The sequence below is a fragment of the Hemibagrus wyckioides genome, linkage group LG16 (genome assembly GCF_019097595.1).
Source record: "Hemibagrus wyckioides isolate EC202008001 linkage group LG16, SWU_Hwy_1.0, whole genome shotgun sequence".
Lineage (NCBI taxonomy): Eukaryota > Metazoa > Chordata > Actinopteri > Siluriformes > Bagridae > Hemibagrus > Hemibagrus wyckioides.
The window spans coordinates 23,124,277-23,138,377 of record NC_080725.1 but is presented as its reverse complement, the minus strand read 5'-3'; the positions used below and the strand labels follow the sequence as shown (position 1 = coordinate 23,138,377).

Sequence of the window (14,101 nt, the reverse complement as noted above, 5' to 3'; positions counted from 1 at the left end):
ACGAACGAATAGATGATCAACATTTCCCTTTTTATGGTTTTATCTTTATACCCGCCCCTAAATCCACTGTAGAGTTTCTGAGAGCGTTAAAAAACACTCCAGAAAGTGTTTCATCAGCATGGGTCATAGCTCTTCTGTTTTTATTGTGTCACTTCAGATTTATTTGATCGTACATATCACGTAATTATGTTCTTCTATCTGCTGTAGTCTTTGTGTGGTATGAAATTCAGACATGATGACCAGTTTAAAAAGAAGAGTTGAAAAAAGGAGTGAGCGTGAATAGTCTTTTATTTAAAAGCGTTTCTAGATAAGGATGAGAGATTACTGCAGGCTGCTATCAGCGCTATAAGACATTATCAGTGTTTTCCACTGCTCGTGCCACGTATTTCACCTCTCCACCCATCATTTATCACCTACAGCCCACATGTTCAGAGAGGTTTTATTACTTTTGGTCAAACTGAAGTGAACAAAAGGTCTAGTGTTTGTTTATTTCAAAACAAGACAAACACTGGAACTTTACATCCGTCTACATTTTATATATAAACTCTAACAGTTTAAACAGAGACTTTTACAGATGCTCTCTCATTCACACGCGCTGTGGAGAGATGAACAAAACTGAACAATCAGGGGTTGATTCATTCTCTAGAACAGCAGTAACACAGGGTTATATTAATAGGTTATGGTTTCCATAGCAACAGCCGTTTGACGGAGACTCGCACAGCGGACGCTCCTCTGCCGATGAACAGATTTTTGCACTCCTGGGTGTATTAGTGACTCCGCTCATAACTCACTGAGTGAGCCTGGGGATGTGAGAATGAAGCAATTCAACTCCAGAGTCAGCAGTCAGTGGGAACACCGTGGTCTGTCCTCCCACAGCACACAGCTCAGCCAATCAGTCGTCCAGCTCCATGCTGAACCGGGCATACAAGTCGCGTGTGGTGACGCTGCGCAGGCCGGCTGTGAGCGGGACACACAGAAGGACAGTTGTGTTAACACACAGGGTGAAGAGGCGACAGTAGTGAGGCTGTACGGCACTCTGACGCTCCAACAGGACCTCTTTATGTGGAGGGACTGTGGAGAATGTAGCTCCATTATCATACTCCTATACATGACTCTACACTCTGTACATGTGTTTCTGCATGTCTGTCTCTGCCTGTGTCTCTCCCTCACTCACTCTGTATGCATGTGTGCGTGTCTCTCCCTCACTCACTCTGTATGCATGTGTGCGTGTCTCTCCCTCACTCACTCTGTATGCATGTGTGCGTGTCTCTCCCTCACTCACTCTGTATGCATGTGTGCGTGTCTCTCCCTCACTCACTCTGTATGCATGTGTGCGTGTCTCTCCCTCACTCACTCTGTATGCATGTGTGCGTGTCTCTCCCTCACTCACTCTGTATGCATGTGTGCGTGTCTCTCCCTCACTCACTCTGTATGCATGTGTGCGTGTCTCTCCCTCACTCACTCTGTATGCATGTGTGCGTGTCTCTCCCTCACTCACTCTGTATGCATGTGTGCGTGTCTCTCCCTCACTCACTCTGTATGCATGTGTGCGTGTCTCTCCCTCACTCACTCTGTATGCATGTGTGCGTGTCTCTCCCTCACTCACTCTGTATGCATGTGTGCGTGTCTCTCCCTCACTCACTCTGTATGCATGTGTGCGTGTCTCTCCCTCACTCACTCTGTATGCATGTGTGCGTGTCTCTCCCTCACTCACTCTGTATGCATGTGTGCGTGTCTCTCCCTCACTCACTCTGTATGCATGTGTGCGTGTCTCTCCCTCACTCACTCTGTATGCATGTGTGCGTGTCTCTCCCTCACTCACTCTGTATGCATGTGTGCGTGTCTCTCCCTCACTCACTCTGTATGCATGTGTGCGTGTCTCTCCCTCACTCACTCTGTATGCATGTGTGCGTGTCTCTCCCTCACTCACTCTGTATGCATGTGTGCGTGTCTCTCCCTCACTCACTCTGTATGCATGTGTGCGTGTCTCTCCCTCACTCACTCTGTATGCATGTGTGCGTGTCTCTCCCTCACTCACTCTGTATGCATGTGTGCGTGTCTCTCCCTCACTCACTCTGTATGCATGTGTGCGTGTCTCTCCCTCACTCACTCTGTATGCATGTGTGCGTGTCTCTCCCTCACTCACTCTGTATGCATGTGTGCGTGTCTCTCCCTCACTCACTCTGTATGCATGTGTGCGTGTCTCTCCCTCACTCACTCTGTATGCATGTGTGCGTGTCTCTCCCTCACTCACTCTGTATGCATGTGTGCGTGTCTCTCCCTCACTCACTCTGTATGCATGTGTGCGTGTCTCTCCCTCACTCACTCTGTATGCATGTGTGCGTGTCTCTCCCTCACTCACTCTGTATGCATGTGTGCGTGTCTCTCCCTCACTCACTCTGTATGCATGTGTGCGTGTCTCTCCCTCACTCACTCTGTATGCATGTGTGCGTGTCTCTCCCTCACTCACTCTGTATGCATGTGTGCGTGTCTCTCCCTCACTCACTCTGTATGCATGTGTGCGTGTCTCTCCCTCACTCACTCTGTATGCATGTGTGCGTGTCTCTCCCTCACTCACTCTGTATGCATGTGTGCGTGTCTCTCCCTCACTCACTCTGTATGCATGTGTGCGTGTCTCTCCCTCACTCACTCTGTATGCATGTGTGCGTGTCTCTCCCTCACTCACTCTGTATGCATGTGTGCGTGTCTCTCCCTCACTCACTCTGTATGCATGTGTGCGTGTCTCTCCCTCACTCACTCTGTATGCATGTGTGTGTCTCTCCCTCACTCACTCTGTATGCATGTGTGTGTCTCTCCCTCACTCACTCTGTATGCATGTGTGTGTCTCTCCCTCACTCACTCTGTATGCATGTGTGTGTGTCTCACTCTGTGTGCATGTGTGTGTGTGTCTCTCTCTCTCACTCACTCTGTATGCATGTCTCTCTCTCTCTCTCACTCTGTATGCATGTGTGTGTGTCTCTCTCTCTCACTCACTCTGTATGCATGTGTGCGTCTCTCTCCCTCACTCACTCTGTATGCATGTGTGCGTGTCTCTCCCTCACTCACTCTGTATGCATGTGTGCGTGTCTCTCCCTCACTCACTCTGTATGCATGTGTGCGTGTCTCTCCCTCACTCACTCTGTATGCATGTGTGCGTGTCTCTCCCTCACTCACTCTGTATGCATGTGTGCGTGTCTCTCCCTCACTCACTCTGTATGCATGTGTGCGTGTCTCTCCCTCACTCACTCTGTATGCATGTGTGCGTGTCTCTCCCTCACTCACTCTGTATGCATGTGTGCGTGTCTCTCCCTCACTCACTCTGTATGCATGTGTGCGTGTCTCTCCCTCACTCACTCTGTATGCATGTGTGCGTGTCTCTCCCTCACTCACTCTGTATGCATGTGTGCGTGTCTCTCCCTCACTCACTCTGTATGCATGTGTGCGTGTCTCTCCCTCACTCACTCTGTATGCATGTGTGCGTGTCTCTCCCTCACTCACTCTGTATGCATGTGTGCGTGTCTCTCCCTCACTCACTCTGTATGCATGTGTGCGTGTCTCTCCCTCACTCACTCTGTATGCATGTGTGCGTGTCTCTCCCTCACTCACTCTGTATGCATGTGTGCGTGTCTCTCCCTCACTCACTCTGTATGCATGTGTGCGTGTCTCTCCCTCACTCACTCTGTATGCATGTGTGCGTGTCTCTCCCTCACTCACTCTGTATGCATGTGTGCGTGTCTCTCCCTCACTCACTCTGTATGCATGTGTGCGTGTCTCTCCCTCACTCACTCTGTATGCATGTGTGCGTGTCTCTCCCTCACTCACTCTGTATGCATGTGTGCGTGTCTCTCCCTCACTCACTCTGTATGCATGTGTGCGTGTCTCTCCCTCACTCACTCTGTATGCATGTGTGCGTGTCTCTCCCCTCACTCACTCTGTATGCATGTGTGCGTGTCTCTCCCTCACTCACTCTGTATGCATGTGTGCGTGTCTCTCCCTCACTCACTCTGTATGCATGTGTGCGTGTCTCTCCCTCACTCACTCTGTATGCATGTGTGCGTGTCTCTCCCTCACTCACTCTGTATGCATGTGTGCGTGTCTCTCCCTCACTCACTCTGTATGCATGTGTGCGTGTCTCTCCCTCACTCACTCTGTATGCATGTGTGCGTGTCTCTCCCTCACTCACTCTGTATGCATGTGTGCGTGTCTCTCCCTCACTCACTCTGTATGCATGTGTGCGTGTCTCTCCCTCACTCACTCTGTATGCATGTGTGCGTGTCTCTCCCTCACTCACTCTGTATGCATGTGTGCGTGTCTCTCCCTCACTCACTCTGTATGCATGTGTGCGTGTCTCTCCCTCACTCACTCTGTATGCATGTGTGCGTGTCTCTCCCTCACTCACTCTGTATGCATGTGTGCGTGTCTCTCCCTCACTCACTCTGTATGCATGTGTGCGTGTCTCTCCCTCACTCACTCTGTATGCATGTGTGCGTGTCTCTCCCTCACTCACTCTGTATGCATGTGTGCGTGTCTCTCCCTCACTCACTCTGTATGCATGTGTGCGTGACTCCTCCTCACTCACTCTGTATGCATGTGTGCGTGTCTCTCCCTCACTCACTCTGTATGCATGTGTGCGTGTCTCTCCCTCACTCACTCTGTATGCATGTGTGCGTGTCTCTCCCTCACTCACTCTGTATGCATGTGTGCGTGTCTCTCCCTCACTCACTCTGTATGCATGTGTGCGTGTCTCTCCCTCACTCACTCTGTATGCATGTGTGCGTGTCTCTCCCTCACTCACTCTGTATGCATGTGTGCGTGTCTCTCCCTCACTCACTCTGTATGCATGTGTGCGTGTCTCTCCCTCACTCACTCTGTATGCATGTGTGCGTGTCTCTCCCTCACTCACTCTGTATGCATGTGTGCGTGTCTCTCCCTCACTCACTCTGTATGCATGTGTGCGTGTCTCTCCCTCACTCACTCTGTATGCATGTGTGCGTGTCTCTCCCTCACTCACTCTGTATGCATGTGTGCGTGTCTCTCCCTCACTCACTCTGTATGCATGTGTGCGTGTCTCTCCCTCACTCACTCTGTATGCATGTGTGCGTGTCTCTCCCTCACTCACTCTGTATGCATGTGTGCGTGTCTCTCCCTCACTCACTCTGTATGCATGTGTGCGTGTCTCTCCCTCACTCACTCTGTATGCATGTGTGCGTGTCTCTCCCTCACTCACTCTGTATGCATGTGTGCGTGTCTCTCCCTCACTCACTCTGTATGCATGTGTGCGTGTCTCTCCCTCACTCACTCTGTATGCATGTGTGCGTGTCTCTCCCTCACTCACTCTGTATGCATGTGTGCGTGTCTCTCCCTCACTCACTCTGTATGCATGTGTGCGTGTCTCTCCCTCACTCACTCTGTATGCATGTGTGCGTGTCTCTCCCTCACTCACTCTGTATGCATGTGTGCGTGTCTCTCCCTCACTCACTCTGTATGCATGTGTGCGTGTCTCTCCCTCACTCACTCTGTATGCATGTGTGCGTGTCTCTCCCTCACTCACTCTGTATGCATGTGTGCGTGTCTCTCCCTCACTCACTCTGTATGCATGTGTGCGTGTCTCTCCCTCACTCACTCTGTATGCATGTGTGCGTGTCTCTCCCTCACTCACTCTGTATGCATGTGTGCGTGTCTCTCCCTCACTCACTCTGTATGCATGTGTGCGTGTCTCTCCCTCACTCACTCTGTATGCATGTGTGCGTGTCTCTCCCTCACTCACTCTGTATGCATGTGTGCGTGTCTCTCCCTCACTCACTCTGTATGCATGTGTGCGTGTCTCTCCCTCACTCACTCTGTATGCATGTGTGCGTGTCTCTCCCTCACTCACTCTGTATGCATGTGTGCGTGTCTCTCCCTCACTCACTCTGTATGCATGTGTGCGTGTCTCTCCCTCACTCACTCTGTATGCATGTGTGCGTGTCTCTCCCTCACTCACTCTGTATGCATGTGTGCGTGTCTCTCCCTCACTCACTCTGTATGCATGTGTGCGTGTCTCTCCCTCACTCACTCTGTATGCATGTGTGCGTGTCTCTCCCTCACTCACTCTGTATGCATGTGTGCGTGTCTCTCCCTCACTCACTCTGTATGCATGTGTGCGTGTCTCTCCCTCACTCACTCTGTATGCATGTGTGCGTGTCTCTCCCTCACTCACTCTGTATGCATGTGTGCGTGTCTCTCCCTCACTCACTCTGTATGCATGTGTGCGTGTCTCTCCCTCACTCACTCTGTATGCATGTGTGCGTGTCTCTCCCTCACTCACTCTGTATGCATGTGTGCGTGTCTCTCCCTCCCTCACTCTGTATGCATGTGTGCGTGTCTCTCCCTCACTCACTCTGTATGCATGTGTGCGTGTCTCTCCCTCACTCACTCTGTATGCATGTGTGCGTGTCTCTCCCTCACTCACTCTGTATGCATGTGTGCGTGTCTCTCCCTCACTCACTCTGTATGCATGTGTGCGTGTCTCTCCCTCACTCACTCTGTATGCATGTGTGCGTGTCTCTCCCTCACTCACTCTGTATGCATGTGTGCGTGTCTCTCCCTCACTCACTCTGTATGCATGTGTGCGTGTCTCTCCCTCACTCACTCTGTATGCATGTGTGCGTGTCTCTCCCTCACTCACTCTGTATGCATGTGTGCGTGTCTCTCCCTCACTCACTCTGTATGCATGTGTGCGTGTCTCTCCCTCACTCACTCTGTATGCATGTGTGCGTGTCTCTCCCTCACTCACTCTGTATGCATGTGTGCGTGTCTCTCCCTCACTCACTCTGTATGCATGTGTGCGTGTCTCTCCCTCACTCACTCTGTATGCATGTGTGCGTGTCTCTCCCTCACTCACTCTGTATGCATGTGTGCGTGTCTCTCCCTCACTCACTCTGTATGCATGTGTGCGTGTCTCTCCCTCACTCACTCTGTATGCATGTGTGCGTGTCTCTCCCTCACTCACTCTGTATGCATGTGTGCGTGTCTCTCCCTCACTCACTCTGTATGCATGTGTGCGTGTCTCTCCCTCACTCACTCTGTATGCATGTGTGCGTGTCTCTCCCTCACTCACTCTGTATGCATGTGTGCGTGTCTCTCCCTCACTCACTCTGTATGCATGTGTGCGTGTCTCTCCCTCACTCACTCTGTATGCATGTGTGCGTGTCTCTCCCTCACTCACTCTGTATGCATGTGTGCGTGTCTCTCCCTCACTCACTCTGTATGCATGTGTGCGTGTCTCTCCCTCACTCACTCTGTATGCATGTGTGCGTGTCTCCCCCTCACTCACTCTGTATGCATGTGTGCGTGTCTCTCCCTCACTCACTCTGTATGCATGTGTGCGTGTCTCTCCCTCACTCACTCTGTATGCATGTGTGCGTGTCTCTCCCTCACTCACTCTGTATGCATGTGTGCGTGTCTCTCCCTCACTCACTCTGTATGCATGTGTGCGTGTCTCTCCCTCACTCACTCTGTATGCATGTGTGCGTGTCTCTCCCTCACTCACTCTGTATGCATGTGTGCGTGTCTCTCCCTCACTCACTCTGTATGCATGTGTGCGTGTCTCTCCCTCACTCACTCTGTATGCATGTGTGCGTGTCTCTCCCTCACTCACTCTGTATGCATGTGTGCGTGTCTCTCCCTCACTCACTCTGTATGCATGTGTGCGTGTCTCTCCCTCACTCACTCTGTATGCATGTGTGCGTGTCTCTCCCTCACTCACTCTGTATGCATGTGTGCGTGTCTCTCCCTCACTCACTCTGTATGCATGTGTGCGTGTCTCTCCCTCACTCACTCTGTATGCATGTGTGCGTGTCTCTCCCTCACTCACTCTGTATGCATGTGTGCGTGTCTCTCCCTCACTCACTCTGTATGCATGTGTGCGTGTCTCTCCCTCACTCACTCTGTATGCATGTGTGCGTGTCTCTCCCTCACTCACTCTGTATGCATGTGTGCGTGTCTCTCCCTCACTCACTCTGTATGCATGTGTGCGTGTCTCTCCCTCACTCACTCTGTATGCATGTGTGCGTGTCTCTCCCTCACTCACTCTGTATGCATGTGTGCGTGTCTCTCCCTCACTCACTCTGTATGCATGTGTGCGTGTCTCTCCCTCACTCACTCTGTATGCATGTGTGCGTGTCTCTCCCTCACTCACTCTGTATGCATGTGTGCGTGTCTCTCCCTCACTCACTCTGTATGCATGTGTGCGTGTCTCTCCCTCACTCACTCTGTATGCATGTGTGCGTGTCTCTCCCTCACTCACTCTGTATGCATGTGTGCGTGTCTCTCCCTCACTCACTCTGTATGCATGTGTGCGTGTCTCTCCCTCACTCACTCTGTATGCATGTGTGCGTGTCTCTCCCTCACTCACTCTGTATGCATGTGTGCGTGTCTCTCCCTCACTCACTCTGTATGCATGTGTGCGTGTCTCTCCCTCACTCACTCTGTATGCATGTGTGCGTGTCTCTCCCTCACTCACTCTGTATGCATGTGTGCGTGTCTCTCCCTCACTCACTCTGTATGCATGTGTGCGTGTCTCTCCCTCACTCACTCTGTATGCATGTGTGCGTGTCTCTCCCTCACTCACTCTGTATGCATGTGTGCGTGTCTCTCCCTCACTCACTCTGTATGCATGTGTGCGTGTCTCTCCCTCACTCACTCTGTATGCATGTGTGCGTGTCTCTCCCTCACTCACTCTGTATGCATGTGTGCGTGTCTCTCCCTCACTCACTCTGTATGCATGTGTGCGTGTCTCTCCCTCACTCACTCTGTATGCATGTGTGCGTGTCTCTCCCTCACTCACTCTGTATGCATGTGTGCGTGTCTCTCCCTCACTCACTCTGTATGCATGTGTGCGTGTCTCTCCCTCACTCACTCTGTATGCATGTGTGCGTGTCTCTCCCTCACTCACTCTGTATGCATGTGTGCGTGTCTCTCCCTCACTCACTCTGTATGCATGTGTGCGTGTCTCTCCCTCACTCACTCTGTATGCATGTGTGTGTGTCTCTCCCTCACTCACTCTGTATGCATGTGTGCGTGTCTCTCCCTCACTCACTCTGTATGCATGTGTGCGTGTCTCTCCCTCACTCACTCTGTATGCATGTGTGTGTGTCTCACTCTGTGTGCATGTGTGTGTGTGTCTCTCTCTCTCACTCACTCTGTATGCATGTCTCTCTCTCTCTCTCACTCTGTATGCATGTGTGTGTGTCTCTCTCTCTCACTCACTCTGTATGCATGTGTGTGTCTCTCTCCCTCAGTGCATGTGTGTGTCTCTCTGCATGTCTGTCTCTCTCTCACTCTGTGTGAATGTGTGTGTCTCTCTGCATGCAGCCTGTGTGTCTGTCTCTCTCTCTGCGTCACTGCATGTGCATATGTCTGTCGGTCTCTCTCTGTGGGACACTGCATATGTGTGTCTGTCTCCCTCTGTCTCTGTGTCTGGGCATATCTGCATGTGTCTGAGTCTCTGCATGTGTGTGTGTGTGTGTGTGTTGTGATGTAATCCCCAGCATATCAGAATGCTGTATTTCGGCATCTGAATCTCGGCAGCAGCGTGCTTAAACCCTACACAGTGAACATACAGTGAGGGAAAAAATGATTTGATGCCCTGCTGATTTTGTACGTTTGCCCACTGACAAAGAAATGATCAGTCTGTAATTTTAATGGTAGGTTTATCTGAACAGTGAGAGACAGAATAACAACAAAAAAATCCAGAAAAACACATTTCAGAAAAGTTCTACATTGATTTGCATTTTAATGAGTGAAATAAGTATTTGATCCCCTATCAATCAAAGATTTCTGGCTCCCAGGTGTCTTTTATACAGGTAAGGAGCTGAGATTACAGTAGGAGCACTCTCGGGGAGTGCTCTTAATCTCAGCTCCTTAACTGTATGAAAGACACCTGTCCACATGCACTGGGGCTCCATGCAAGATCTCACCTCATGGAGTTTCAATGATCATGAGAACGGCGAGGCATCAGCCCAGAATTACACTGGAGGATTTTGTCAATGATCTCAAGGCAGCTGGGACCACAGTCACCAAGAAAACAATTGGTAACACACTACACCGTGAAAGACTGAAATCCAGTAGCACCCGCAAGGTCCCCCTGATAAAGAAAGCACATGTACAGGACCATCTGAAATTTGCCAGTGAACATCTGAATGATTCAGAGGTCATTTGGTCAAATGAGACCAAAATCCAGCTCTTTGGCATCAACTCAACTCGCCGTGTTTGGAGGAGGAGGAATGCTGCCTATGACCCCAAGAAGACCATCCCCACCATCAAACATGGAGGTGGAAACATTATGCTTTGGGGGAGTTTTTCTGCTAAGGGGACAGGACAACCACACCGCATCAAAGGGACGATGGACGGAGCCATGGACCGTTAAATCTTGAGTGAGAACCTCCTTCCCTCAGCCAGGACATTGAAAATGGGTAGTGGATGCAAAGAGGAGTGGGCCCAAATTCCTTGAGATGTGAGATGTGTGCAAACCTGGTGGCCAACTACAAGAAATGTCTGACGTCTGTGATTGCCAACAAGGGTTTGGCATCAAGTACTAAGTCATGTTTTGCAAAGGGGTCAAATACTTATTTCACTCAATAAAATGCAAATCAATGTAGAACTTTTTTGAAATGTGTTTTTCTGGATTTTTTTGTTGTTATTCTGTCTCTCACTGTTCAAATAAACCTGATCATTTCTTTGTCAGTGGGCAAACGTACAAAATCAGCAGGGGATCAAATCATTTTTTCGCTCACTGTATGTAGTGAATATGAAGGCATTTGGGACAGGGCCTTGGTGTGTGTGAGCTTTACCCAGTCTGCCTAGAAGAGTCTGAGCGATGTCCTTGATGTCGTTATATTCGTGGAGCAGGTTAATGTGGAGATCCAGCTCGTGTACACACACGCCTCTGTATTAAAAAAAAAAATCAATCACAACATACTAACATCACTTAAATATCCTCTGAACAAACACAACAACAGATTCATCAGGAAATCACATTTTACACAGCTCCTGGCCTAGGGTCAAGGCTCATTGATGCACATGGGGGAGAAGGCTGGCCCGTGTGATCCGATCCAACAGATGAGCTACTGGTGCTCAAACTGCTGAAGAAGTTAATGCTGGTTCTGATAGAAAGGGGTCAGAATACACAGTGCAGGACTGGTCAGGGCTGTTCTGGCAGCAAAAGGGGGAGTGACACAATATTAGGCAGGTGGTCATAATGTTATGCCTGATCAGTGTATAGGCCGAACAATGGTTTAAGTTTGATCGCAGATTTTAGAAATTAAGCTCTGTTTCTATAATACCAATAATTTTGGAGCTGCTTACAGGTGAAAGAATCAGGTTTAATGTCCATGATGTGAAGTAAAGCATAAAATTACTGGCTGAATAATCTACCATATGTCCACACACACACACACTCACTCATTTTCCAGTAGTTTGATGTCGGAGTCCAGCTGCATCAGTGTGTTCTGTAGTTCTCTGATCTCCTCCTCCATACACACCCCGTTATTCAGCGTGCTGGAAACCTGAACCTGTTCAACACACACACACACACACAGCTCTCAGTGACCATCTGTGTGTCCGTGTTTAATGAAAACGGTTTTAATGTACCTGAGAAACGTGAGTCACGTGAGTGCTGTTACTGACCGGAGATTTAAAACTGGAGTAGACTTTCTTACATCCTGACTGAAGCGTCCTGTTTGAGTAAGAACACGATTAGTCGAGTGCAAAAGTTTGTGCACCCTTACATACAGTACATGTGAATGTAAAGCGATTCTGTAGAACACAGGAGCCTTCAGAAATAAGGAAATGATCATTTTTCTCCATGAACAATCTACTGTAAAGGAGTAGATTTTTGCCTTTTTTGCCTTTTACTTTGCCTGAAAATGAAGAAGATTTTCTGCAATATTACTATTGTAAATCTGGTGTATTTCTGCACAAGTGAACTCTCCAGACTCAGTAGAATTTGGTAGCACCATCTCATATATCTAACTAATATATCTAGAAAAGAAGAAGGTTTATGAAGTATTAGGCATGTTGTAGTGTAATACATTTTTAATAAGACTTTTATTCCACTTTTTATTTTTTAAATGATTCATTCAGCTCCCCTCAAGTCTTTTTTGTTTATCTTCTTTCTTCCACACTTTCCTCATATTCCTGCGTTACTGAATGAAGTTTCAGGATGAAACACACCGAAATCTTCTCCAAAACAATACTTCCAGGTTTACGGTGTGTGAGACATTTTCCACCTTCACACAGAGTTTAAAGTGTTTTATATACACTGATCAGCCATTCTGTTTCTACTGTTGCTCAGATTGCTGAAGAAGTTAATGCTGGTTCTGATAGAAAGGGGTCAGAATACACAATGCAGGACGGTTTGCTGTGTATGAGGCCACATAGCCACAGACCGGTCAGGGTGACCATGCTGACCCCTGTGCACCGCTGAAAGCACCAACAATGGGCATGTGAGCATCAGAACTGGACCATGGAGCAATGGAAGAAGGTGGCCTGGTCTGATGAATCACGTTTTCTTTTAAATGGCCGGGTGCGTGTGCGTCTCTTACCTGAGGAACACATGGTTCCGGGATGCACTATGGGAAGAAGGCGAGGCGGCGGAGGCAGTGTCCTGCTTTGGGTTCTGTTGGGTTCTGCCATCCATGTGGATGTTCCTTTGACACGTACCACCTACCTAAGCATTGTTGCAGAACATCTACACACTTTCACGGAAACGGTATTCCCTGATGGCTGAGGTCTCTTTCAGCAGGATAATGCACCGTGCCACAAAGCAGAAACGGTTCAGGAATGGTTTGATGACCACAACAGCCAGTGTGAGGTGTTGACTCCAGATTCCCTCAATCCAATTGAGCATCTGTGGGATGTGCTGGACAAACAAGTCTGATCCATGGAGGCTCCACCTCACAACTTAGAGGACTTAAAGGATCTGCTGCTAACATCTTGGTGCCAGATCCCACAGCACACCTTCAGGGATCTAGTGGAGTCCATGCCTCGACGGGTCAGGGCTGGTTTGGCAGCAAAAGGGGGACCAACACAATATTAGGCAGGTGGTCATAATGTTATGGCTGATCGGTGTTGTATTAAAAAGACTTTAGGAAAGTGAGCACGTGACTGGCTGAAATAATAAAACATTAATAATGAGCATGTCGAGGGGGGTGTAGAACACGAATAATTGTGAAACAAAATTAAATATTTATATAAATAAATATTTGACCGTTTATCAGCTCATTGAATTTTATGGAACTTAAAAGTTTAACTTTTTTAATTTATCGGTGTGTTTTTCTTTGTTTGAAATTTTAACAATCCGTCAAAGAAATGCCTCAATCTGGCAACCCTGCTAGTCAGGCTCGTGCTAAGCGCTAAGAGTACGTTTACCTTTTTCTTGAAGCTAGCGAAGTTCCGCCTCTTTGTGGTGTAAATTTTAAAGCTTTATCTCCATCGAGATCAAATTTTATATTTTGTCCGGTTTCAGAATCCATTCTGCACTTAATTTAAGCCTCTTTATTATTTTGAGAACTTCTGTATATATAGCGATTAACAGACTAGCCGGTCAGACAGCTAGCTTTAAGAGATTAGCTAAGTGCGCCATTCTGATGTTTACTGGAGCCCGCCTTGCTTTAAAATAATCGAACACGTCATTCTTCAAAGCGGGTGATTTGATTGGTGATTCCGGAAGTCAGGGCGGAACATAACGTGACGCTGTTACTAGTGAGTGCAACACGTCACTGCCTCCGCCATATTGGAGAGGTTCCTAATCAAGCGCAAGCATATGTATCCCAGGACAGGACTTCCCTAATCAAATCAGCTGCAGCCAGAAATATGTTTAACAGATTTACAAAAACCTTACCTTTGCTAAAGACGTCTTAAATTTATCTATTTTCAGAATATTGACATTTAACCCAAAACTAGCCAACAGTAAAGTGTCAGTGTGGTATCAGGACACGGTGCATGCATTTACCTGTTTAATATTACACAGTAATATCAAAAGTTGGTGGAATTAAAGAGTTCATTTTTAATTTGTAATGGTATCCCATTTAAGAGCTAGTTTTATTCCATAGAAGCGAGA

General features: G+C 48.4%; 1 protein-coding gene across 1 annotated transcript; it reads right to left on the bottom strand.

Moving 5' to 3' along the window:
• Positions 1–270: 270 nt before the first annotated feature.
• Positions 271–13,668, bottom strand: swi5 (SWI5 homologous recombination repair protein). Its single transcript, XM_058412297.1, has 5 exons — positions 13,411–13,668; positions 11,668–11,716; positions 11,443–11,552; positions 10,833–10,927; positions 271–957 (listed from the first exon to the last, which is right to left on the bottom strand). The coding sequence occupies exons 1-5, from the start codon at positions 13,512–13,514 to the stop codon at positions 893–895; spliced, it is 423 nt and encodes a 140-aa protein (XP_058268280.1). The 5' UTR covers positions 13,515–13,668; the 3' UTR covers positions 271–892.
• Between the last annotated feature and the right edge of the window lie 433 nt (positions 13,669–14,101).